This window comes from Staurois parvus, unplaced genomic scaffold, assembly GCF_062004578.1.
Source record: "Staurois parvus isolate SC_StPar_1 unplaced genomic scaffold, SC_StPar_1.0 ptg000004l, whole genome shotgun sequence".
Classification (NCBI taxonomy): domain Eukaryota; kingdom Metazoa; phylum Chordata; class Amphibia; order Anura; family Ranidae; genus Staurois; species Staurois parvus.
In genome coordinates this window covers 240,638-267,396 of record NW_028317800.1, presented here as the reverse complement: position 1 = coordinate 267,396, position 26,759 = coordinate 240,638, and the positions used below count along the sequence as shown (strand labels likewise).

The window sequence follows — 26,759 nt, the reverse complement described above, 5'->3', positions numbered from 1 at the left end:
AGGATAAGACAAGGAGGAGAGAAGAAAAGAAAAAGACAAAAAAAAATATATATATATATATATATATGGTAATACGTGCCGCCAGTAAGAAGTAATGAATTAGTTTAGTCGAATTTTTGGGAACGGTAGTAGGTAGCAGATGAAATAAGGCCACCTCCGGTGTTCTACGAATATTAATTCCCGTAACCGAGTAGATAAAATTAAACATTCGGATCCAAAATCTATTCACTACCGGACATTTCCACCAAATATGGAACATAGTTCCCTCTTGTCTGCAGTGCCGGAAGCGATTAGGTGATACTGAAGGACATATTTTAGCGAGGCGCGTAGGAACCAAGTACCAATGAAGTAGCGTTTTGTAATTGGATTCAATAAGAGCAGTATTAATCGATATCTTTGATAGAGAATGGGCCGCAGTCTGCCAAGTTTCCAGATCTAAGGAGCTATTCAAGTCCCTTTCCCATTGAATCATATAGGATAATTTAGTGAGAGGATCGACGAGGGAAGCATAGACAATGGACAAACGACCCCTCATCAACCCAGTTGCCCCACAGGAGACTTCTAAAGGAGTGAGTGTACAAGGTTCTGCGATTAATTTGAGTTTGCTAGAGATAAATGAGATAATTTGATAATAGCAAATTAATTCTCCAGGAAGCATCTGGTACTGCATCAGAAATACTGGAGAGAACGAGGACAAAGTCCATCCAGGAAGTCTCCAATACGCAGCAAACCCTTATTCAACCACCATTGAAATACTGATGGTGACACCCCAGGAATAAACTCAGGATTATAAAAAACTGGAGCTAATGGAGTATGTGGGGAGAAGAAAGGTTTGCGAGCCCGCCACCTGTCCCAAACCATCAACGAATAGGACAGCGTAGGACACAAAATAGAAGGACGTAAGCGACTGGGGAGTCACATAAGAGCACCAGTAGCATAAGGATGGCAGGATAAGGCCTCAATGTCAACCCACTGGGGGACATAACCCCTGGCTGTAGTACAAGTTAACTGTGCTATCTGAGCTGCATGAAAATAAGCTAGGAGATTAGGAAGTCCCAAACCGCCATGCTTCTTTAGGGAAAAGAGAGTTGACCTGTTGACCCTAGGACGCTTTCCCCTCCAGATAAATCTAGAGACTGCAGCCTGTAAAAGTAGCAGTTCCCATTTGGGAACCATGATCGGTAACGTCCTAAAGTAGTACTATAGGTGCGACAAAAAAGTCATTTTAATAGAGTGGATTCTACCAAACCAGGAAAGTGGGAGATCCTGCCATTATAGTAAATCGGATTTAAGTCGCTTGAAGAGCGGAAGATAATTGGTCTTGTACAAGGATGAAAAAGATTTCGTGAGGTGAATCCCCAAATAGGGGAGAGAACGAGGGGCTCACTGGAAATAAAACCTCCAAGTCAGGCAACAAAATATTTAAGGCAATTGTTTTAGAGGAATTAAGAGTAAGACCGGAGGTCTCTGAGAAACGATGAAACAGGTGAAGGAGACCGGATAAAGAAGTGCGGGGATCAGATATGTACATAAGGACATCATCAGCAAATAGAGCGCATTTATGATCCCGCTGACCGCAGCGGATGACCGAAATAGTGGGATCAGAGTGAATGGCGATCGCAAGCGGTTCCATTGCTAGAGCGAATAATAGTGGAGAGAGATAGGACAACCCTGTCTAGTACCACTCCCTATCGACAGGGAGGCTGACTTATAACCACGAATGGAAACTTGAGCCGAAGGATTAGAAGAGAGGGCCCGTAGCAAAGTCGTGAAAGAAGGGCCAAACCTATCTAACATCTGAAATAGGTAGTCCCACGATAGACTGTCAAACGCTTTATGAATATCTAACGATTTCAATAAAATTTCCCTCTGTGAAGATTTGTCCCAATTAGAATGTACGGCTGACAGCAAAGCTAGAGTCCGGCGAATTTGGTCAGATGTTTGTCGACCGTTGATAAATCCTGACTGATCAACATGAACATACAGTGCTAGGAATTTATGGAGGCATAAGGCCAAAATTTTAGTGAGAATCTTTAGATCACAATTAATTAATAAGATGGTCCAGTAATTGGAAACTATAGAAACATCTTTGAGGGGTTTCGGGATGGCACTAATGAAAGTCTTATTTTCGTCGGGGGGCACCAGTCCCCCATCCCATAGATAATTAAAATATTGAACCATATGGGGAACCAGGATATCAGGGAAAACTTTGTAATAATTGTGAGGAAGACCATCCGGTCCTGGGGTTTTATAAGGAGCAAGAGATTTCAAAGCATCCCTAATCTCTTCACATGAAATGAGCTGTTCCATCGACTCCTTATGAGCCTCCTGGAGACAGGGAAGAGAAACAGAACTCAAGAAGGAGTCGAAAGACGAAAAAGCACCTCCCTGAGGCGTACTATAAAGTTCAGTGTAAAAAGAGTGACATTTCCGAAGAATCTTACCCGGATCTTGGGATAAAGTGCCGTCGTCTAATCTGAGCTTAGGAAGGGCCGTTTGAGAATGTCTGGGAGTCAACTTGCGGGCCAATAAGGTACCAGGTCTATCCCTCCAAGTAAAAAATTTATGGTTAGACCATCGTAGTTGTTTGTCAGCCGTAGTAGTAAGACAAAGATTTAGTTCCAGCCGGGCTTGATCCAATTTAAGCAACAGGTTCGGACTGGGGTTTTGCTTATGCTGGGCAACCAAGTCAGAATATGCTTGAGTTTTGGTGGCTAGAAGGTCATTTCGGGCTTTTTTAAGTCGTGAAGAGAGCTGAATAATAAACCCCCTAACCGAGGCCTTACGGCTGCCAGTTAATGGCCTGGTTCATATCCTCTGACTTATTAAGTTCAAAGTACATTTGTAAGTGAGAGGAGATGTCCTGACAATAGGAAGAATTACCCAAAATAGATTCATTAAGGCGCCACAATAAGCAGTCCTACCAAGCAGCCCGGATGACAATGTTATAGAAATCGGGTCATGGTCGGACCAAGGCGTGGAGAGGATTTTAGCAGTGAGGAGTCTAGGGAGTGAATGTGTATGAAGAAATATATGGTCAATGCGAGAATAACAATTATGAGCCCTAGAGTAATGGGAATAGTCTCGAGAGGTTGGGTTAGCCTCTCTCAAAGCATCAACAAAGTCAAACCGATACAATAGCTGGGCCAATTTACTGCTTTGTCTAGGAGGCTGAAGCACGGCGGTTCGGGAACGATCCAAAATCTGATCTAAAGCAAAGTTAGAGTCACCAGCCAGAATGACATCGCCTTCGAATTCGCTAGCCATAGAGTTCAATAGGGAATGAAAAAATGCCACCTGGTTGGCATTTGGAGTGTAGTAAATTAAAAAAGTAATCAAATGTCCCCCCAGGTGTCCTTGCACAAGAAGATACCGTCCCTCCTTGTCCCAGATAACTTTAGATTCGGTAAAGGAAAGTCCGGGCAACACCCGGGGGAAATCCCAGAAGCAGCGGGGGATCGGTGCCCGTGCACGGGCTGTCACTGGGTCCGGGGATGTGCGGAGCTAGTGCCGGACCATCCCGTCCGGCCGCGCACTATCTGTGGCTTTTTAAGTTGCAATTAGTGTCAGTGTTTAAATAGCCAATGAGTTTTTTTTAGCTCTTACGTGGAAGCACTGACTAGGCTAGATACTGAGCCATGGGGATCAGAAAAGAACAGTCAAACGTCCTGCGTAATAAGGCAATGAAACTTTATAAAGATGGAAAAGGACATAAGAAAGATTGCAGCCATAACTGACAGAAGAATTGTCCAGGATTCAAAGAAAAACCCACAGGTGACCTCAAAAGAAATGCTCTGGAAAAAGACAGTGTGGTTGTTTTGAAGGCGCACAATATGATGACACTTGGAACAAAAATGAGCTGCATGGTCAAGGTGCCAGAAAGAAGCTTTTACTGCATCAATGACACAAAAAGGCCTGGTTAGGCATGTCAAGGTGTTGTCAGGCATATCATAACCAGGCTTTTTTGTGGCACTGGTGCAGTAAAAGCTTCTTTCTGGCACCTCGACCAAACAGCTCATTTTTGTTCAAGTGTAACTGTATTGTACTCCTTAAAAACCACCACATCATCTTTTTCCAGAGCAGCCTGTATTTCTTTTTAGGTTGCCTGTGGGTTTTTCTTTGAATCCCGGACAATTATTCTGTCAGTTATGGCTGCAATCTTTCTTGGTCTCCCTGACCTTGGCTTGGTATCAAGAGATCCCTGAACATTCCACTTCTTAATAGGTGATTTAACAGTACTGATTGGCATATTCAAGGCTTTGGACATCTTTTTATGTCCTTTTCCATCTTTATAAAGTTCCATTACTTTGTTACGCAGGACTTTTGACTGTTCTTTTCTGATCCCCAGTCAGTGCTTCCATGTAAGAGCTAAAAAAACTCATTGACTATTTATACACTGACACTAATTGCAATTTAAAAAGCCACAGATGTGGAACATTAACCTCTAATTGGCATTTTAACTCGTGTGTGTGTCACCTTGTTTGTCTGTACTAAGGCCAAACATTCCAGGGTATGTAAACTTTTGATCATGGCCATTTGGGTGATTTCTATTATGATTTAAAAAGGAGCCAAACAACTATTTGATAATACATGGCTTCATATGATCATCAATAAAAATATCCTTCAATAAAAGAGCATTATTTGGCATGATCAGTCATATTTTCAATATCAATGCCAAAATTTCACAATTTCTGCCAGGATATGTAAACTTTTGAGCACAACTGTATGTCGGCAGCAGAGGGGGGTTTAAAAAAAACTCCCAGTTGATATGGCAGCCAGGAATGCATGCAGAACTAGCAAGCTGACTGTCGGCTGTCAGGTACAAGCACCTACAGCTGTACGTTTCCACAGACCCCCTCCATTGCCTAACAGGTTCCATATGGTGGGTGTCACTGGGTGAAGGGGACCGAAGATCAGTCATTCAACTTTTGGTTCACTATGTGATAAAAAAAAAAAAAAAAAAAGATAAAAAGTTGCATTAAAAAAAAAATAAAAAAGTGTAAAAAAAATTAAAGTTACACCCAAGCACAAAAACCCTCCATCCCCTTAAGAATGCAAATACATGTGTCGGAGGCACTTATGCAAGAAAATGCTGATTGCGCTACACTTTACATATCACCACCAATGCTGGAGTGACAGCAATAATTCTAGGACTATCAATCACTGTTAACTTTCACCTAATGACCTGCAGAGGTTTTAAAAGTGTTGCCTATCTAAACTTTTGGGTATGAAAAATAGTTGTTTCACAGGCACACACAATTTTAAGGTTAGAAAGGTTTGATATCTATTCAGTTGACACAACCTTTTCTTTTATATTGTATCAAAACTTGGGTAATGTATTGCATCTATGTGAACTAAAATTAACTGTAGTCCTCTTTTTACTGAGATTTTGCAATTGAAAACCGTTGCTCTATTATTATGACACTAAAATTTGCTGTTTGGGGTTTTTAACTAACCTTCAGACCTAAAATGAATAAGGAATAAAAAAGGCATTGGCAGAAAAAAAAAAATCTTATAATATTGATCAAAATCATGATATCTTTCTATAAGGCTTGTGATGTTTTAGTGGGATTCTAATGCTCTCCAAAGAGGACAGAGAATATGAAGACTAGAATAACTGCACAGAGATGCCGAAGCCCACATTTATGTTAAAAGAAGTGCGGGATCCAAACAAAAAACAATTTATACTCACCTACGTAGATGGCTGCTGCAGCTGTCCCCACCGGCTCTACAACGAGAACTGAGTGCTCAAAGACCGCTTATCGCTCAGTTCTCGTGTCCGCTCTAAGCATAGAGTGGTCACCGTCAGTCACCAGACTGTAACTGGAGCATCTGACTGTGGAGGGGCGGGAGCAGTTCGTTCAGGTTTTCAGCAGTGCACTGAGAGGCTGAGCCAGCTGCTGATCCTGAACAATTTTGCTGAGATCCCTGCAGAGCCTAGACAGACTCTGACATCAGTCAACAGCGGATTTTAGCCTGCTGTTGGCTGGATCTGAATCACAGGAATGCAGAACTAAGTGCACTCCGGCGACATGCAGAAGCATGGCTAAAACTCTGGCCATACTGCTCCTTTAAAGTAGTAGTAACGCCTACCTGCTTACTTGTATTAACAGGTAAGCCTAAAATAAGGCTTACCTGTAGGTACAATAAATATCTCCTAAACATGCACAGGGAAATTCTTTTTTTTTTTTTTTAAACTTTCTATGAAGCAAGGCATGATTGTGCTCAGATGATAGTGTTCCACCATCAAATTAACAGTGATGGCATTCAAAAGGTAAAATAATTCTGTACAAAATACATGCATCTAAACTTCTTATGTTGCTCAGATGTAATATGGTATAGAATTTTTGTACAAAAAGAATGTCCTTTATTTTACGTTTCTTGTTGAAAACATATACTGTCTTCTTTTTCATCTCGGGAAGTTTGGTAGCAAATGCATCCACTAAACGCTGAAAAAACACAAAACAGTGTACCACAATCTTTATTTCAGCTACCTTGGCTATAAAGTAATCCCAGATGCTGAGCTCAGGAGGGATGAATTTTTCCCGGAAAATCGAGGAACCCTGTTCCAACACTGGTGAAGCAAAGGCAGATGGACTCTCTCTGGACTGAAGTATTGAAGAAGATTTGATGCGTTTAATCTTGTCACTTTCCTCTACGGGAGGGGATACCACAACTACAAATGAATGAGACATATGTATATGGAAATAATAAGCTATAATAAAACAGACAAAAACTCAGTATTTGTTATAAACATTGCCCAAAGACTGTGTGTCTAATATTTAAGTTTTTTTTTTTCAAATAAATTAGATAGTACAATACGAAAACTAGAATACATTGCAAACAGTCTTGATCAATGTTCCATTTGAAATATTTCAACTTACCTTTAGAAACGGTGACCACATACAAAACAACATTGCACATCTGCATTTGAACAAACTTTAAAATCAATTGTAAACATGCCCAAACTACATGCACATGCCAAAACATAAAAAGTATAGTGGTCAGCTTAAAAATATTACGTATAATAGGAGGAAAGCACTTGCTGATCCAAAACACCTATTTTAAGCTATTATAAGTTACAGACTGCAGAATAAACTGTGATAGTGTGTGCTGTAGAGTTCAGGCTGTACTCTTGAATGGATTATGTAAGTAATCTTAACAAATATTCTAAACTGAAAACTGTGATTACAGTGTGGGCAACCTTGGTAAGAGAGACATTATGTAGAGGCAAAACTTTTTTTTTTTTTTTTTTTGACAGAGTGGTAAGGTGTCAAGATCCTAGGTCAAGTTTTATTGCTGTGTGTATTATGCTGGGTAGATTCACCCTCTCGATTTGTCCTGGAAACCAAATAAATTTTAAGTTGCCACCAGAGCAAGAGGTGAGGGTAAACATCCAATGGAAATTGTCTAAGATGAGAAGTGCCCTCATTGGTGACATTTCCCCTAATTTTCTGTTAGGCCTCCAGGACAGAAAGTTAAAATGGAACTTCACTGAATCTGAGTACCACAAAGCAAAAATGATATTTAATTAATTGTTAACCAATTCAATACCGGGCAATTTTACACCTTCCTGCCCAGGCCAGTTTTCAGGTTTCAGCGCTCTCACACTTTGAATGACAATTGCGCGGTCATACAACATTGTACCCAAACTAAAATGTTATCATTTTCTTCACACAACTAGAGCTTTCTTTTGGTGGTATTTAATCATCGCTGGGGTTTTTATTTTTTGCTAAATTAACAAAAAAAGACCAAAAATTTTGAAAAAAAAAAAAAGTTTTTCTTTGTTTCTGTTATAAAAGTTTGCAAATAAATAATTGTTCTTCATAAATTTAGGCCAAGATGTATTCTGCTACATGTCTTTGGTGAAAATAACCCAAATTAGGATGTATTTTTTAGTTTGTAGGAAAGTTATAGAGTTCACAAACTATGGTATAGATCTGAATATTGATCAATCCTGAAGTACTGACGGCCAATCTAATTTCTTGAGGTCCAAGAATGTCAGAACAGTACAGATATCCCCCAAATGACCCCTTTTTGCAAAGTAGACAGTCCGACGTACTTCATAAGAGGCATGATGAGTTTTTTGAAGTTGTATTTTTTTTGTCATAATTTTTTGAAAAATTAAAAAAATTAGTTTCACAATTTTTTTTTTTACATATTGTCACCAGTGCAGTACAGCATCATCATATAACTGGCATGGCGGTGATCAGGGACACTGACAGTATGAAAAAAAAAAAAAAATTAATTTAATAAAACCAAAAAAGTTTTTGGTTTTATTAAATTTTTTTTCTTTTAAGATTTTTTTTTCATATTTCACTATGACCAAAGTAGTACAATGTTACCATAGTAACATTGTACTACTTTGGGGAAGTGATCAGTATTTTTTTTTTTTTAACACAATTTGCTTATAGCAAAGAATTACTTTGCTATAAGCAAGCATTTACCTGAATGACATCGATTCATTCAGGGTTTTTTTTTTTGCACTTAGCTGTGATTTGGCCACAGCTAATCACATGACATGTGCACGTGATTAGCTGTGACCATTCAGAGCTAGACACTAGTATACAATGGATGGCATGAATGAAGCCATCCATTGTATACAACTGTCATGTGACCTGCTGTGATTGGTCACAGCAGGTCACATGGTACCGGCAACGGGGGCTGATACTCAGATCTGTCATCGGCCGTGTCCGAGGCACACGGTCGGTGACAGATCGTGCCGCTGCGCGGCTCTGCAGGAGCGCAATCTGCGCATGTGCGGGAGGACGCCATATGGGGTCCACCCGGAATACTGATGACATTTGTCGGCCGCCATTCGGCCATAGGGCGGGCGGCAAATGGTTAATATTCAAAGAAAACTCCTTCATCCATCCATGTCTCCATTCTTTATTTTGCTGAGAAATCATTTTGAAAAACACCTGGCATTTCTGGCAGTGACAATCTTGAATAAGGGCAGATGATTCATGTGGTATTTACTTACTGGAATCCATCTGCCCTTAGCTCAGGCATTGACTGAGCTGGGAACCCTCCCTCCCCTCCTGAAGACTGCTGGGATGTATGACATCATTTGCCTTGACATGGAAACCAGGAAGAAACTGAAGAAATGTAAAAAAATAAATAAATTAAAATAAGTACCGTAAATATGATATACATTCCTAACCATTTACTGATGGCTAGCAGCATGAGGATTAAAAATAGTCAATGTTGAATGAGAGAGTTCCACTTTAAGGGGGTAATCTGAGAGAGTGTAACCCTTCCTTACTCTATCAAAAAAAAAAAAAAGTTTTGACAATACATACCATTTAATGCTGATCTCCAGATGAGCAGCTTAAGCACAGTTAAATGGTTTACTTTTCTCTAGCCTGTTTATGATTTAGGCACCAATGCTGGACAGCCAGTTTTGGGACCTACTCTGCGTAGGACACTGACACACCCTCCCTTGCTGGGGAAATATAAAGAAAAAACATCACTACGCTGAAAAAAAAAAAAAAAGTAATCTCCCTGTTTGTTTCTGGTCTAGGTAATGACACATTTTCCAAAGAGGGACCCTTATGACTATGGAAGCCCTTATTACATGAAATCCCAACATTGGACTTCTCTTCAAATTTCCCTTTTTTTTTTAATGTCATTTGGTCAGGACCTTTGAAGGAATTGGAGACCATATGCTCTCATGAACGACCTCAGAGCCATTTTATCTCCACACTTTACACAATATTACGTGACACCACTTCTGCTTTTACAACTTCAGCCTGCAAGGCTAGGGCACTTGAATTGAACCAAACCTTCACTTATGAGGAATGGGAGAATATAGGCACCCCAATTCATAAATTTTCATTAAATGTAGCTACACAAGAAAATGGATATAAGGTGCTATCGCATTGGTATCGTACACCACAATTACTTCATAAGTTTCACCCTTCGGTTTCAAACCTTTGTTGGCATTGCAACAAGGACGTGGGTACAATGCCCCATATATGGTGGACATGTCCCAATCTTCTCTCCTTTTGGCAACAGGTTAATGGTACCATTCAGACAGTTACATCTTATAAACTTGATTTCAGCTCAGCACAATTTTTACTGCATCATTCCACCTTGCCCAAGAAAGTCTATAATAAATCCTTAGCACTATTCATGGTCAAGGCAGCTAAACAATGTATAGCTTACCACTGGCGTTCCAAAATCTTTCCCACAACAAAGGAGTGGTTTTGTAAGATCAAAACCATGGAGGAAATGGAAGATTTGATACACATTGCAGACAGGATATCTAAGTTTACAGTCAAGTGAAGTAGCGCGATTTCAATATCACATTTAGTGTGAACCAGGTCTAAGGCTGCTTTCACACTGATCAGTTTTTGTTCAGTAGATACTATGACATACTTCACACTGATCAGTTGTAGGACAGTATTAACTGCTGCATTTTTGGTCATGGTTGTTCAGTTAAAAAAAAAAAAAAAAAAGCATCAAAAACACACTTCCCCGCTGAAATGAATGGAAGTGCATCAAAAACACATCAAAAAGGCAAAGGCAAAGCATCTGCAGGAAGTGCTTTGTCCAATCACGTCCATGGGAAAAATGCAATGCAAATGTGGCAAAAACGCATTAAAAAATACAATGCAACACAGCAAAAACGTAACACACCGCAGCAAAACTGCGGCAAATACATGTGCATTTTTGTTCCGTTTTTGCAAAGGACCAGTGTGAAAGCAGCCTAGTTCAACATAGTTTACTAAAGTAACGTGTTATGCCTCTATTCTGCTCCACCTTTTAACACAAGCACTTAAGAACTTTCTGCTTACTGTATGTAGATATACTGTAAATCCTGGCAGCAAGTGGTTGCAGTTGCAGCCATGAGCTTGGTGTTAAAAAATTGTTTACATACTCTGTGATCGAAAAAAATTCTGGATGGTTCTAAAGATGCCTGATTATTTTATGGTATTGAGAAGAGCTGTTTCACCCCCTCCCCACCGCCGGGGTCGCTTCACACAAGGGGAATGGAGGACATCCATTCCCTGGTACCCTCTGATCAGTGAAGCCAGATGCAATTATGATTTAGTCACTTCCAGTTTCAGAGCTGTCATATCCTGGATTTACAGCCAGGGAAGCAACTAATCAAGCACAAGCTGCATTGGAAGGCAGGGGGGACATTGGGGGTCTAACAGACACCTGATCTCCATAAACAGTATATGTCACCTGCCCAAAGCTATTGCATAAATTGCTTGCTAGATCCCTTATGATAATCTCACAAGAATGTAATTTAGTACGATTTGCACCACATCCCCAAGTAACAATATAAACACAAAGAAAAGAGAAGGGTGGGACTTTTAATGGTGCCAAGTCTCAGATGCAGAACCACAGCTACAAAATTTTTAATAAAATTAATTGTCAAACAGTAGGTGTTGCATCCTTTATAAGTTGCTGTTGCAATGCCTTTTACTTTACATAGGAAAAAACAAGAGGCCATTCTGGAAGTGCATACATGACCACATTTATCTCATTAAAAATGGAAAGATGACTACAACTCTCAGCAAACATATTCGTGTATATCCGGCATCAATAAATGGCACGCCGACTTGCTGTCCTGCCTGGACTGTCGCGGTCCCACCATTTAGAAGCCTGTTGTGCCCTGCAGCTGTCAAGACGGTCATCCTTGTAGCCCAAAGTTGGAGGAAAGACAGCTCAGAACGGAGGGTTTGCTTTCTGATCTATTAGGAAGCCAATTGGTTGCTAGGTTGGTCCTAGCAAACAATCACCAGCTTTGCAGCTCCCGGCCTCTGTCCAGACTTTCTGTGCCTCTCACTCTCCTGTGTAAGGTAGGACAGGAGAGAGGAGAATGTGATATAAGGCTGCTTAAGACAGTAATGGGGGGGAATTATATGGGGGGCTGAGCACAGTAATGGGGGGCTAAGGACCATAATGGGGGGAGGGGGGCTGAGGACAGTAATGTGAGGGGGGGGCTGAGGACAGTGTGAAGCGGGGTTTTGATGTGAAGAGGACAGAACTGTGATGTAAAGAGAGGGACTTTGCATGCACGGGTCGCATGTTGGCCATCCCATTCATTTTAAGGTGCTGCCCTACCCTAAAGAAAGACAGGGAAGAAGACTCTTTTAAAATTGTGCTGCACCAAGCCGCTTGGTGTGTGAGAAAATATGCCATAGGTGGCAATGTGTAGGGGTGATTTAAGAATTAATGGCACCCCCGCACATCTGATAAAGTAAATTTCTCTGCGGGTTGAGTACATGTTCAGTTTCATGAACATTCTCCAGCCACAGAGATATGATCCTAAGAGGATAAGGAGGTTGTGATGTGAAGGATCCAAGTTATGGTACAAACATGCAATACGGACCTCTGTTGGAAGAATCTTTTACTGATTGGACCTCCATGAATTTTAAAGTGTTACTAAACCCACAACAGTAAAATCAGTCTGTATATGCAGTAAAGCATGCTTGTTATACTCACTGTGGAACCTAAGGGGTTAATCCTCTGCATTGTGTAAAAAGTCTGTTTGAGCCTGTATTCTCTGATCCTCCCCTTCTTCATGTCCCTCTCTTATCTCCTGATAAGACATTGTGTGCAGACACTCTGCACATGCTCACCTTGGTGTGTATTGCTAGAGGTTTTTTTTTGTCTTGGGACAGCGAATGTGATCAGCACAGGGCCAATCATCACTGTCCAGACAGAAATCGGGTTCTGCATCCTCCTAGAGCAGAAACAAAACTCCTCCTACAAGCTATAACCAGTGCTCTGCTGAACACTGATAGAAGTCACAAGACAGCTATAACTGCTAAGAAAAGGTATTTAGCAATTTATAATTAATAAAATAGTTGCATTTCTGCGTTCTGTGGGAGAGCAGATCGCGTGAATGCAAGGTCATGGGTTTAGTAACACTTTAATTCAGTAACCCTGGTTTATATCATAAAATTTGACCCTGCAGTAACAAAATGTTTTTTACACTGGAGCTCACTGCCAGTTGAAAAGGAGGAAACTATTTAAATCAACAACTGCTACGTTTAGATACTAAACAGATTTTTACTTTGGGGCCGCAAAATTTCCAGGGCTTAATTCGCACATTAGGTTTTTTAGTGACTAAAATATTTATGTCATCATTTAGTGACCATATGGGCCAAATCCCTGCTTTGTTCACCTAAAAGAAAGTATTATTTATTGTATTTATTGCATTAAATGATAATTTAACCGAATATAATTTTGACAGGTGTAATATACAGTGATGCTCTGTTCTCAAGGTTTGCAGTGTGTTCATTTCAAGGGTTGCAGTTCCATTTTATGTCCCTGTTTATAAGGTACTGAAGTATGTTGCCATTTCACAGACGCATGCAAATTTAAGGATTGATATGTTGGGTATATATTTACTCGGTAAAACCTTATCTTTTGCATTTTACCCAAAACATTTAGTACGTTTTTGCGTTTGTGTGCCCTAAAATTAACTTTGGTGTATTTTGTACTGACATTTTGTGTTTCATATACCTTTGCAGTAATATCGTGTGACAAACTAGTACTACCACTTTTTTATTCTCTATGGCAGCCTTTCTCATCCTCTCAACAGAGAGGAACCCTTGAAATAACTTTCCAGGCTTGGGAACCCCTGCTAAAAAATTGCTATATCTACTCACAATACATTAGTGTTATCAGTGGAAAGAATGTTACTTACACTTATGGTAATCTAGAAAGCAGAAAGATAAAAATATCAATGGTGTCAGTGGAAACCTGACAGGCAGAAATTGTGCATTGCTTGAGGAACTCCTAGCAACCTCTAGAGAAACCCTAGTTGAGAAACACTGTTCTAGGGTGTCTGCTTTTAGAAAATATACAAATGTTTTGGGGGCTTACGCAATCTTCAGGCCTAAAATGATTGTTTAAATGTGTGCAGAAAAACCCACTAAAGCAGCTCTGGCAGTGATAAGGTTAAAGATGATTTAATATTATGTATACAATAAAATGTAAATTTTGATTTAAAAATTTGTAGTTGCGGTTCTACACCTGAGAATTTAGAAAAGTGCCAACCCCTTATGACAGCAATAAAGTTAAGAGAGAAAACGATTTAAAAAAAGTGTAAAAGAAATACATTATATATATTAAAAAAAATAATAATATATATATATATATATATATATATATATATATATATATATATATATATAATCGAAATGGTCATGTGAAAGGGGCCTAATGGTAAACAAGACAAATAGCAATGGTGACTCTCCCTAAAAGGGGAGCATACAGCAATAAAAACCTAAGAAGACAGAAAGATGCAGCACTTAACGCTCTGACCTTAAAATTGTATTAAGATAATTTTTCAATGATGAAATAAAAATGTTCAAAGATCAACATAATACACCAATGTTTTGGGCTCTGCTAATAGAAGAAACTATATTCACTAAAAGCACTTATTTGCCCCTATGTGACAAATTACTTGAATACATTCGACTTGATTTGACAGCTAGAATCAGCATATCATGTTCCCATGATGGCAAAGGCCAGGCTGAGCAATACTATTTCCATTCACCATACAGATAACATAAGCGGGTGGTGCAGAGCAGCGACTTCTGGTTCTTGGAGCGCAGGACAGCTTCAACTCCCAAAATGCACTCCTTCAGCATAGTGTCATACTGACAAGCTTCCAGCATACAGGGCTCTGCTGCAAAAGGATGTGTTTTTATCATATTAGCCTTTGTTTGGCTATACAAAGGATATATGCTATCCATATGTTGGTTACTATGATTTGAGGCATGTGACTCTTAAGGTAATGCACAAACAGGTGGGGTGAATTTTATCTAAAAGGGAAGTACATATATTTATGTAATTTAAATTATAAGTTCACATTTTGGAACAAGTTATATGTTCCACGGATTTTTAGGGTGGAACATGTAACACGATCCAGCATCTGCAGCCTCTCTCCTCCGATCCTACCTCCCTGTGACAGTGGGCAGGGGATGTCCTTCCCATACCAGCTGTCACAATTTGAAAACTGCGTGACCGTGAGGGGCTTTATACAAACGGCCGCGTCATTCATTCATAGTTTCCTGTGATAGAATGCCTACAAGTACCATCAGCTATTGCAGCTGACGGCTTGTAAATCACATAGTGCAGCGCTAAAAGTATATGAGACTCTAAGATAAAGCAAATAAAAAGTCTATAAATATAGGCTAAAAGTTCACGATACAGTTGCCAGTAAAGCCCTTAAATTAGAAATGTAGGTAAATAAATTAAAATAAAAAATACGTAATGAGTATTTGATGTCCAGTCAAAACAAGCATTAAAATGGATGAATATATAAATGTTCAATATAGGTGCAAGAAAATTATTCTGGATAGGTGACTCAGATAATCCCAGTGAAGCATATGATCCGGTGACATGCAGGAAAATGGTAAAATTGCACACTCACCAGAGGCGCAATTAATATGCGCTTTAATATCAGTAAACCAGAGGTCCCCTCTGTCCTGGAAAGGATGTAGCCTGGAATGGATAACCTCTACCGTGGATAAGAGCAGTAGGATGTCACTTCTAGAGGTCCCCTTTAAAAGGTAAGCTGCGGTAGGGGTCTGCTATGGATCTGTCTCCTCTGGGCCCTGGGATGGTCACCTGGTATCCTGGGGAATTAAGTGCTCATATAATGACTCCAGCTGCCTCTCGAACAATCCATGCACTTCCGGACAGCCACCATTTTCTTGAAGACCCAAGCTGACGGCTTGTATTTCTGAATGAACTATGAGGGTGCTGGTGAACACTCTCGTAGTCCTTTGATATTCCTACTCTCAGGTAACTGCCTGCCTGTACAAGGTACAGACAGGCAACTATGCTGAGAATCTGCAAGAATCTGAGATTGCATCTTTGATCTGCTGATCGCAGGTGCAATGCTCTGGAGAATCCTTATAAAAAAAAAAAAAAAAAAAAAATTATAAATGAACATTTTTTTTTTACCTGCAAAAAAATGTGCATTTATTCATTTTTTCTCAAAAGGTGAACTTATCCACTCAATCAGTCTGTGCTGTCTGTTACCTTGATAAAATGGTTAGCTGTGCCCCCAAAACATTGGCTCATTTTGTCCATCTTAGGCATTTTTATATTATCATTGCAAAATGTCCACATTAAAACTTTGAAGTTGATGGATTGAGTACTGGATCTCCATTAGTCATGCACTCCTGACAACAACAGAAAAGCGGAAACAAAAGAGTTTTGCGAGGATGGATTAGTTATAAATAATACAAACTTAACCGATGTTCTAATCCCTCTCCACTCTACCAAAATGGAAAAAAAAATAAAGTAAGAATTTTGCCTTTACTTATACTTTAATTTTCCCATGATTTATTTATGTTTACGAGATGTTATCCTTCCATTCTTTCACCAGTCTAAAATGTGAATATCCTACAGTGCTGGCCATAAATACAATCTCAGCCTTTGGGTACAATTTACCAACTTGGGAAGTGAAGTCAAGTGATCTATAAAGTAAACTCGATCTACCAAAATTGAGTGAAGTAGAATTTGTCCAGGAAAATTTTGAAAAAGTAGATGTTTACATGTCTAAAAGTCAGGAGTGAACACAGGTGCACATTGCTTGAACTTGTTTCACACTTTAGGTAAAAGTCCATGCAAAATGTTCTTCATCTGTAGAAACCCTAACCATTTTATTTCATTTCACATTATTGCTCTGAATGCAGCACTGTTGTGTAGAGCTTACCACCAAAGGAGCCGCTGGAATATTGCCCAGGTTCCTTTCCCAGTAATGCAGAGGTAACCAAGCACACAGCAACAGTCAACTCCAATTGGCTCAATGAACAGTCATGGGGTTTCTTTTTGTGGTTTTATTTTAGATAACTTGAATGAGGTATAGGTATACTCTAGAACTATAGCTGAACTTCAGAAACAATCTTATGGCAGATTCAGAACAAAATACACTGACATACTAGTGGCCAGAGGTATGTACCCCTTAAGAGAGGAACTACTGGACTTCCAGGTTAAACAACAGTTCTCCCACAATGACACTGAAAACAGGCAAACTGTATGAATCTCCCAGGGTAGAAGATACTCAGCCCAGGCTTATCAAACAGTCTTTCACAAACTAACGGGACTGGTTGGTATGTACAGTGGATATAAAAAGTCTACACACCCCTGTTAAAATGTCAGGTTTCTGTAATGTAAAAAAATGATTAAGATAAATAGTTTCAGAACTTTTTCCACCTTTAATGTAACCTATAAACTGTACAACTCAATTGAACAAACTGAAATTTTTAGGTGGAGGGAAGTAAAAATAAAAAACTGAATAATATGGTTGCATAAGTGTGCACACCCTCAAACTAATACTTTGTTGAAGTACCTTTTGATTTTATTACAGCAACCAGTCTTTTTGGGTATGAGTCTATCAGCATGGCAGATCTTGACTTGGCAATATTTGCCCATTCTCCCTTGCAAAAACACTTCAAATCTGTCAGATTGCGAGGGCATCTCCTGTGCACAGCCCTGTTCAGATCAGATTCCGGTCTTGGCTCTGGCTGGGCCATTCCAAAAAACTTTAATCTTCTTCTGATGAAGCCATTCCTTTGTTGATCTGGATGTATGCTTTGGGTCGTTGTCATGCTGAAAAATTAAGTTCCTATTCATGTTCAGCTTTCTAGCAGAAGCCTGAAGATTTTGTGCCAATATTGACTGGTATTTGGAACTGTTCATAATTCCCTCTACCTTGACTAAGGCCCCAGTGCCAGCTGAACAAAGACAGCCCCAAAGCATGATTCTGCCACCACCACGAATCACTGTGGGTATGGTGTTCTTTTGGTGATGTGCAGTGTTTTTACGCCAAACATATCTTTTGGAATTATGGCCAAAAACTTCAACCTTGGTTTCATCAGACCATAACACATTTTCCCACATGCTTTTGGGAGACTTCAGATGTGATTTTGCAAAATGTAACTGGGGTTGGATGTTTTTCTTCGCAAGAAAAGGCTTCCGTCTTGCCACTCTACCCCATAGCCTAGACATATGAAGAATACGGGAGATTGCGGTCACATGTACCACACAGCCAGTACTTGCTAGATATTCCTGCAGCTCCTTTAATGTTGCTGTAGGCCTCTTGGCAGCCTCCCAGACCAGTTTTCTTCTCGTCTTTTCATCAATTTTGGAGGGACATCCAATTCTTGGTAATGTCACTGTTGCACCATATTTTCTCCACTTGATGATGACTGCCTTCACGGTGTAACATAGTATATCTAATTCCTTGGAAATTCTTTTGTACCCTTCTCCTGACTGATACCTTTTAACAATGAGATGCCTTTGATGTTTTGGAAGCTCTCTGCGGACCATGGCTTTTGCTGTAGGATGCGACAGCTGAACTTTATTTGGGGTTAATCAGAGGCACTTTAAATGATGGCAGGTGTGTACTGACTCCTATTTAACATGATTTTGAATGTGCTTGCTTAATTTTTAACACAGCTACATCCCCAGTTATAATAGGGTGAGCACACTTACGCAACCATATTATTTTAGTTTTTTATGTTTATTCCCCCTTCCTAAAAGATTTCAGTTTGTTTTTCAATTGAGTTGTACAGTTTATAAGTCACATTAAAAGGTAGAAAAAGTTCTAAAATGTTTATCTTTGCCTCATTTTTTTACATCACAGAAACCTGACATTTTAACAGGGGTGTGTAGACTGTACCTCTCAGGAGAGGAACTATGGATCCCAGCAATCCCAATAGTGCGCAGTCCCAAGAGCTGGAGCCAAAACAGGTAAGTCATAGTGGAGACTTTATGAGAGCAGTCTTAACTTAGAACAATGACTGGCCGCTTTACTAATGAACAATTCTCTGCTAACAGGCACAAAATACCCTTATCAGATCAGTGCTCACTATGTCCTTTAGGTAACTAGATGGATGCCTCCTTCCAGTACAACAAATATATTCCAGTGACGGAAGGTTAACCAGACCTAAAAGACTCCCCAGAACTCCTCTGATGGGACGACTGAGCAGAGATCCAAAGTGACTCCATAAAAGAACTTGAAAGTAGACTCCCCAGCTATTCCTAGCTTGGACATGGAACAGCAGCAACTTGAATCAGCAAAGCAGGTGGAGGTGAGAGGTAGCCAGCCCCCACCTGAGCTTGCGATTACTTACAGGGAAGGCAATACTGCAATTCAGAATATTTATACACCTTCCCAGCAAACACCTGTGCAGTCTCTAACAGCGATTGTCTGAGACAGTACAAACATTCAAGCTGTCTATTTGCCTACCTCCACACCTATGTCCCAGAAGAACCTAGAGTTTTCTAGAAAGTAGGGAAGAGCAGTCAAACCTGCAGCTTGTGAAGTCCAGAACAGCCAAAAGCAATCAACAATGCTTGGTACAGAGCAGCCAAAAACTAAATTTAGCTAACATCCTATCAGCCTAACTAGGAGGGTGGTACACTTGATATATTGGGTGGTAATCCTGACCTCAGATTGTTTTAATGTGCTGTTGTAGTGGCACCACAATAACTTGACAGTAACTGTGCCACCTCTGGTGCCACCATAGGTTTGAATGAACAGCGCATGCACCACGCCATATGCCCCCTGCCCATAGAGGCTGACTGACAGCACAGAAACTCAATCTATTGTGGATAGTGAATATCTGGCAACACAAATCTCCCCCAAATGTCATGTGAATAATAGAAGCCTCAGCAGCAATAATCCTCATACTTTTGGTTTCAGCTTTCAAAATAAATAGCAGGGTAGCAGGACCATGTGACCTGGTTTTAGACTATAACTTTAGTTTAGGTTAAGTTGACAATGCTGTTGATACTGCATGTACCACAAATTCTCTTAATGTACACCATTGGCGTGAAGCCCTTTAAGTTCTATGAGTCACTTATATGTTCAGTTTCTTAACAAATAGTATTATTTTTATTTTCAAAGAATCTTTGCTTACTGTACCAAACTTTTCTTTCATTCCTATACTGGTTTCACAAATGACCAGACCATCTGAAACTACTTATCATTGAACCATAAATGGCTAAACAACATTTGGAAGCAATCTTTACCTTTGCACACTATAGAATGATAACGCTCTTCCTTCACTTTCATATATTCTCATATGTGCTCAATATTTTCAAATAAAAGAAAAATAAAGATCGTACCAACTACAGCAGGCACAGAGTTCACAGATACCCATGCTAGAATGAATGTTCTGCTGATAAATGATGCACATTGCTGCTTATTTATATAATATGTTCACATTAGCTTCTGGGTCAATAAACCTTGAGGCCTCAGCAGGCCAGAAATTTATATCCATCTAATCTCCATTATCGGTACTAAAATGAGAACTAAGGCATTAGCAAGAACATTTTTAGAGTAGGACAAAGCTCTGTCAGACTGCAAAATCAAGCAAAACCTACTCTTTAAAAAAAAAAAATGAATTCCCTAAAAATACACACAATATTCCAAGCATAAAGCTGTTCAAACTGAATGTTAGTAAGACAGGATTTAATAAAGAGCACATCAAGCAAGAGTCCATGGATTTCTAACAGTTTCTGCTAAACATGTTTAACGTATAGAATTACTAGAACACTGTATTCTCTTTTAGTGCTGCTTGTCTGTATTGCCAAATACATTTCTGGTTCAGCCTCAGGAAAGTTCAACTGTGATAATACATATTAAGAACAACCTTGATTTTCCCAACTAATACAGTATAAAATGTATATAAACTTATTAAGCAAAACTGGTATTGAGTACCTACAATCATTCAACATCACAGTTGAAGGCGCTTTGTTTAAATCAACAATTAGAAATCCATGGAAAGATCACAAATATGCAGCCTTATGAAAAAAAAAGTAAAAACTTAAAAGGATGGCAAAACCACTCTAATGCTGGCTTGTTATTTTAGTATGCAAAATCAGGTTAAGGCCTCAGCTAAAATCTAAGTCCTTGCCTGTAGGGCTGGGAGGGCTATGAGTACTGATGGCAGTAAGGGCTTTGGAAAAGCCAACACATTCCATGGAGAACACAACTACCTGATGAGGGCTGGGAATAGAAAAGTATTTCCCTGCCAAAACAAAACAGAGAGAAAGAGTTCAGAGCATGTGATGGGCTGTCAAGGGTTTTAACAAAACACATTAGGGAGGGGTACTTCTAAAAATTCTGGGTATTAAGACTCACCACTTCATCTTAATAAAGACGTTGGTTTGCTACCCTTGATACTAAGCAGTTAATTTGTCACAATACACTTTTATTAACATTAACACATCTCCATACTTTAGGAAAATGATATTCAAACTACCAGGAAGCTGCATCACTCAGCACAGCACTGCAGAATAAAGATGCAGGCCTTCATTCAGCTGCTGTGAGTGTAAATAATAATGTACTCCAAAGCCACCTACTGAGCTGTATACAATTACCTTATACACGTACTGAAAGCACACCCGTACTTTATGCAATAATTGTCAAATAACTAAATTCAAACATGGTTTACATTAACATTTTAAACTGTCAGCAGACACATAAAGCAGCACCCAGAAAGGCTTCTATGAATAACTGCAAATTTCGCACAGTGCCCCAGGATTGCTCTGTTATGCACACTTCAGCCAGCTCCAGTGGTCAAATGCTTAGGATAGTCCTCATCTACGTCACACAGATACACAGTTATGGACAGATCGTGAGGTACAGGAAATCAGAGTGGATAGACCCATGCTTTCAACCACAGAAGTGGTTTAAAATTTTCCATAACAGAAAGGCCTGGGTTTCTAGGTGATTCAACAATGTGTATGATGATCTATGCAGGAAAGTGTGGGTGACTGCTGTACCTGCACTATAAGAGTTTGAAAAAGTTAATTGTGGACAAAAGTTCATTTTAAGCAGTTCAAACATGGCTTTGCCATAAATCTTTCACAAAAAGTTGAGTTTGGCCTCCCTTGTCCCTTGCCTTCCTGTTGGTCTTTTGATGTGATAAGCCTCTTCTCAGATTTATAGAAATTGTGTGAAATGGGAAAAGACTTGTCCAAACTTTACTTTTACAGGTTTTCCAGATCTGTATATCACTTCATCTTACTTTATCCTAATCTTACTTTAAAGGCAGCCTGTCGCTACTGCTTATAGCCATTGATCCCACTGCTGAACTCTGGAAGAAGTGCTAAATCTGGTTTGGACAGGTTAATAAACATGTTGTTGCACATGCTGTGCCTAGGACCAACACCAATCTGGGAGATGAGAAATGGAAGCCTCTTATCACTAGAAGGAAGTTTCAGATCTAAAATTTAACAGCTGTTGCAACAGGTTCCCTGTTAAACCCTACTGCCAATCATATTATCAACAATTGGTTTTTTAAGGAGTCATATCCCATTAGCTTAATTATTAGATTGCGAATAATTTAAAAAATTTAATTTTTTTTTCTATTTAAATATTCTAGCAAAATCCTGCTAACATAAGCAAACACTGTATAACTCAAAGGGTTTAAGAAAGGGGTTAGAAGAGAGAGATCACATTTATTAAGCACAGTAAGCAAGTAGGTTGTTATGCTAATTAATACCAATCTGCATAAATATATGAAAAACAAATGAAACACATGAAAAACAAGACATTTCTGCAACATTCTTGGTTACAGCGGTATTACACTCCAAACCAAAAATGTATTATATTGCAGCTTACCAATCATTACATGTGGTGGCTGCATCAGTTTTCTTTTCTTTGTTTTGTTTCCTCTGTTTTCACCTGGAGATCTCACCAGTAACACACCTCCTGTATTATAGTGCCCCCATTATGGATGACTGAGCACAGGAGGCACAGCAGACAGTAGCACTGTCAGTCGGGGGGGGGGGGGGGGGGGGGGAGGTGAAAGGGAGTGTTAAATGTATTAGATTTAAATGCGCTAATTGAAACCAAACTCCAGCTCAGACGTTATAATCAGTTGCAGCAAACAGTTTTTTGGGATAAAGGTTTTACATAAAAAAATAAAAGCTAATCATTTTAAGCACCTCTGCTAGTGGGTTGTCTCACTCATGTAAACTCATGCATTCCGCTGGAGAGCTTGTGCTTTTGAAAAACAACAAACTTGCTGGTTGGATCACCAGATGAAAAGAGAAGAAAGCAAGCCTAAGCCCTCATGCACACTTGACATTTCATTTTTACAGCTGCTGTTTTTGGCTTTTGACATTTATTTCTACAGCTAGTAAACCCCCAGCATGTTATTCTATGTGTCCATGCAAACAGACTGTAATCAACGTATTTTGGCTGGAAAAAAACCCCAGGACTAGTAGGTTTCTAGAGGAGTTTTTTAGCGGTAAAAACGCTCAAACGCTGAAAAACACGGTAAAACACTGCAAACCAGCAGTTTTGGACTTTTTTTTGCCAAAAAAATGTTTTTTTTCTTTGGTAAAAAGACGCCAAAAACCGAAAATACGGGAAAATGCAGCTAAACGCGAATGCTAAAAGAAGCTGAAAAACTCATGTTTTTAACGCGACTTTACACAGCTAACGTTACCAGCGTTATCAAAACGTCCAGTGTGCATGAGGGCTAAAAAATAAAATGAATGCAGCCATCACATGTAAGATTTGGTAAGCTGCAATATATTAAATGTTTGCTTTTGGGTTTAATAGCACATTGTAATTACCAAACAACATTTCTGACACAGATAAAAATAAAAGATGTAATTCAAAGCAGACCAACCTGTGACAGGTTTAACAGGCATCTGTCCTCTGCATGGGATTCGTGCTCCTCCTCCATAGACTGCTGACCACATCTTGTCATTTAGAGGATGAGCAACGACACAAAATAATTCCTGGCTGGAGTGAGTGGCTAGTCCATGACTGAACAAACTCAAGTAGACAGCAGTCAGAATTTCACAAAGCAGAATAGTGAGTCCTGGCTGAGCTTCCTCTCCAGCAGAATTCAGCAGGCGAATTAATGAAGTTATGCCTAAAAATGTGACACACACAACTTATTTTCAGCAGTCTTTATAAAGGGAAGGCATGGTGTTTTTTTTTTTAATTTTATTTTTAAGATAGACAAACCACAAATATATAGTCAGGCAAATATGAATACAGTATATAGCATATAAATAGTATATTGCCTTCTGTCTAGTCAGCAGGTGGAGCTTTAGGTTCCCTTTCACGTCTCTTCTATTTACCATCTGCTGGGAATAGCCTGTTTACAGAGATCAACAGCTCCAGCAGAAACTTACAAAATTTAGTCTAAGGTTTCCATGAGACTCACTGTTTTTGCTGTGTTCATACTTTGTCATGTATAGATTTTTTTACATATAAAATAGATTTAAAACAATTTAAAAATGCATAAACATTAAAATAAAATAATTTATAAGGACATTCTTTCAAAAGATGCTGCATTCATCCCCCATGGCTTTCCAAGAGAACTGAGCGATTGATTAAAGACCAGTGATCGCTAGGTTCTCCGTCTTCAGGAGCATATGGTCGGGATCCTTGGAGAGCCTGGACTGGCTCTGTGACATCTGCCGACAGTGGGTTTTAGCCCACAGTTGGCTGAAAGTGGGTCAAAGGAGTGCAGTTAATACTGCACTCCTGTGATTCCTAGAAGTAGGGTCAAAATAGCTTTGACCATACTTCTCCTTTTAAGGAAATAACTTGCATTCAAAGACCGATAAGTAATATTTTTCACTTCTGCCAACATACAGTGGACATAAAAAGTCTATACACCCCTGTTAAAATGTCAGGTTTCTGTGATGTAAAAAAAAAAGAGACAAAGATCAATCGTTTCAGAACTTTTTCCACCTGTAACCACAACAGATATACTGCTACAGGGCAGCAGGGGTGCACAAAATCATGTAAGTATACGTGATTTTGTGTTTTCTGGTGGGGGGTGGATGCAAATGGCGCACCTGCGCCCTACCCGTGCCACCATTCGCATCCGCGGCTGTCAATCACCAGGTCCCAGCTGGTGATTACCTGCCGGTGCCCAGTGATTACCGAGGATCTCCAACGGGGAGTAGGGCTGCTTTATTTACTAACAGTCTTCCTCCCTGTCGGCTCTGGCACACTTCTCTGGATGACTGTGCGCAGCCCAGCCATCCAGAGCAGTGTGCTTACAGTGAAGCACCAACACACCGCCCCCCCCCAGTAAAACACTCCCTGCACACAGTTAACCTTTTGATCACCCCTCATGTTAACCCCTTCCTGCACAGTGCCACAGTGTCATTAGTACAGTGTCAATGCTTAACTGATCACTGTATTGGTGTCACTGGGATGTCAGTCACACCAAGTCAGTTCCCCCCAGTGTCAGAATGCCCGCTGCAGTCCCGCTATAAGTCGCTGATCAGCGCCATTACTAGTAAAAAAAAAAAACAAAAAAAAAAAACAAATTCCAGTATATATACACACCGCCATTTGTAAACGCTATAACTTTCATGTAAACCAATTAATTTACACGTATTAGGATTTTTTTTAACAAATACATGTCGCAGAATACATTTTGGCCTTTGATTTGATTTTTTACATTTTTTTTTACGGGACATATTTAACCACTAGCCTACAGAGCTCTTATACCCCCTTCCTGCCCAGGCCAATTTCAAGCTTTCAGCGCTGTCGCACTTTGAATGACAATTGCACGGTCATAAAACACTGTACCCATATGAAATTTTTATCTTTTTTTGTGACAGATGGAGCTTTATTTTGGTGGTATTTAATCACCTCAGGGTTTTTTATTTTTTCTTAAACAAACCAAAAACCACTGAAAATTTAGAAAAAAAAAATGTTGTTCTTACTTTTTGTTATACAATTTTGTAAATAAATGATTTTTCTCCTTCACTGATGTGCGCTAATGAGGCTGCACTGATGGGTACTGATAGGCTGCACTGATGAGGAGGCACTGATGGGCATTGAAAGGCAGCACTGATAGGTGGCACTGATAGGTGGCACTGACTGGCACGAATAGGCGTCACTGACTGGCACTGTTAGGCGGCACTGACTGGCACCGATTGGCAGCACTGATAGGAGGCACTGATTGGCATTGATGGGTGACACTGAACGGCAGCTCCAATTGGCACTGATATGTGGCATTGATGTGCACTGGAGAGCACTGACATAAGGCACTGATGGGGCTACACTGATCATCAGTGCCCTGATGATCAGTGTACATGTCCCCTCTGCGGTAAGCCGATTACCGGCTCTCCTCTCCTCTCGAGCTGTCAGTGTGACAGCTCGAGAGGAGAGAAATGCCTATAACCGGCATTTCCCTGTTTACATGTGATCAGCTGTGATTGGACACAGCTGATCACATGACCGAGCCGACATCTTCGGTTCTTTCCATGATCGGTGATCCGCTGTGTCCGAGGAACACAGCGCACCGCCGATCGACGCATGCTCCCTGAGCCGCGCATGCGCAGTGAGAATAGGAGGACGTCATATGACGTCCTCCCAGAACAAGAGAACCACCTTGTGACAGTCATAATACTATATGGCGGGTGGGAGGTGGTTAATAACAAAAGTAAAAAATATTGCGGTTTTCTCAAAATCGTCAGTCTTTTATTTATAGCGCAAAAAATAAAAAAACCCGCACAGGCGAACAAATACCACCAAAAGATAGCTCAATTTGTGGGGAAAAAAAAGACGTAAATTTCATTTGGGCGCAGCGTTGCATGACCACGCAATTGTGAGTTAAAGTAACGCAGCACCCGAATGCAAAAAATGGCCTGGTCAGGAAGGATGGTAAATCCTCAGTGTAATGGAACCGACCCAATCTGAGTAGTTAAGTTAGAATACTGCTTCCCCATCAGAACACCGATAACAGACACCACAGCCGACTGTACAAGACTAGACG

General features: G+C 39.9%; 1 protein-coding gene across 2 annotated transcripts in view; it reads right to left on the bottom strand.

Annotated features, from left to right (window-relative positions):
• Window positions 1-26,759, bottom strand: part of DMXL1 (Dmx like 1) — a 222,789-nt gene that overhangs the window by 46,335 nt on the left and 149,695 nt on the right. The window contains exons 28-30 of one of the 2 annotated variants that reach the window (XM_089673106.1): window positions 23,637-23,885; window positions 20,907-21,020; window positions 6,495-6,676 (exon numbers count right to left, since the gene is read on the bottom strand). In XM_089673106.1, the coding sequence (XP_089529232.1) occupies window positions 6,495-6,676; window positions 20,907-21,020; window positions 23,637-23,885 (545 nt within the window). The remainder of the gene's footprint in view (window positions 1-6,494; window positions 6,677-20,906; window positions 21,021-23,636; window positions 23,886-26,759) is intronic. The other variant, XM_089673173.1, reaches the window with a different exon arrangement.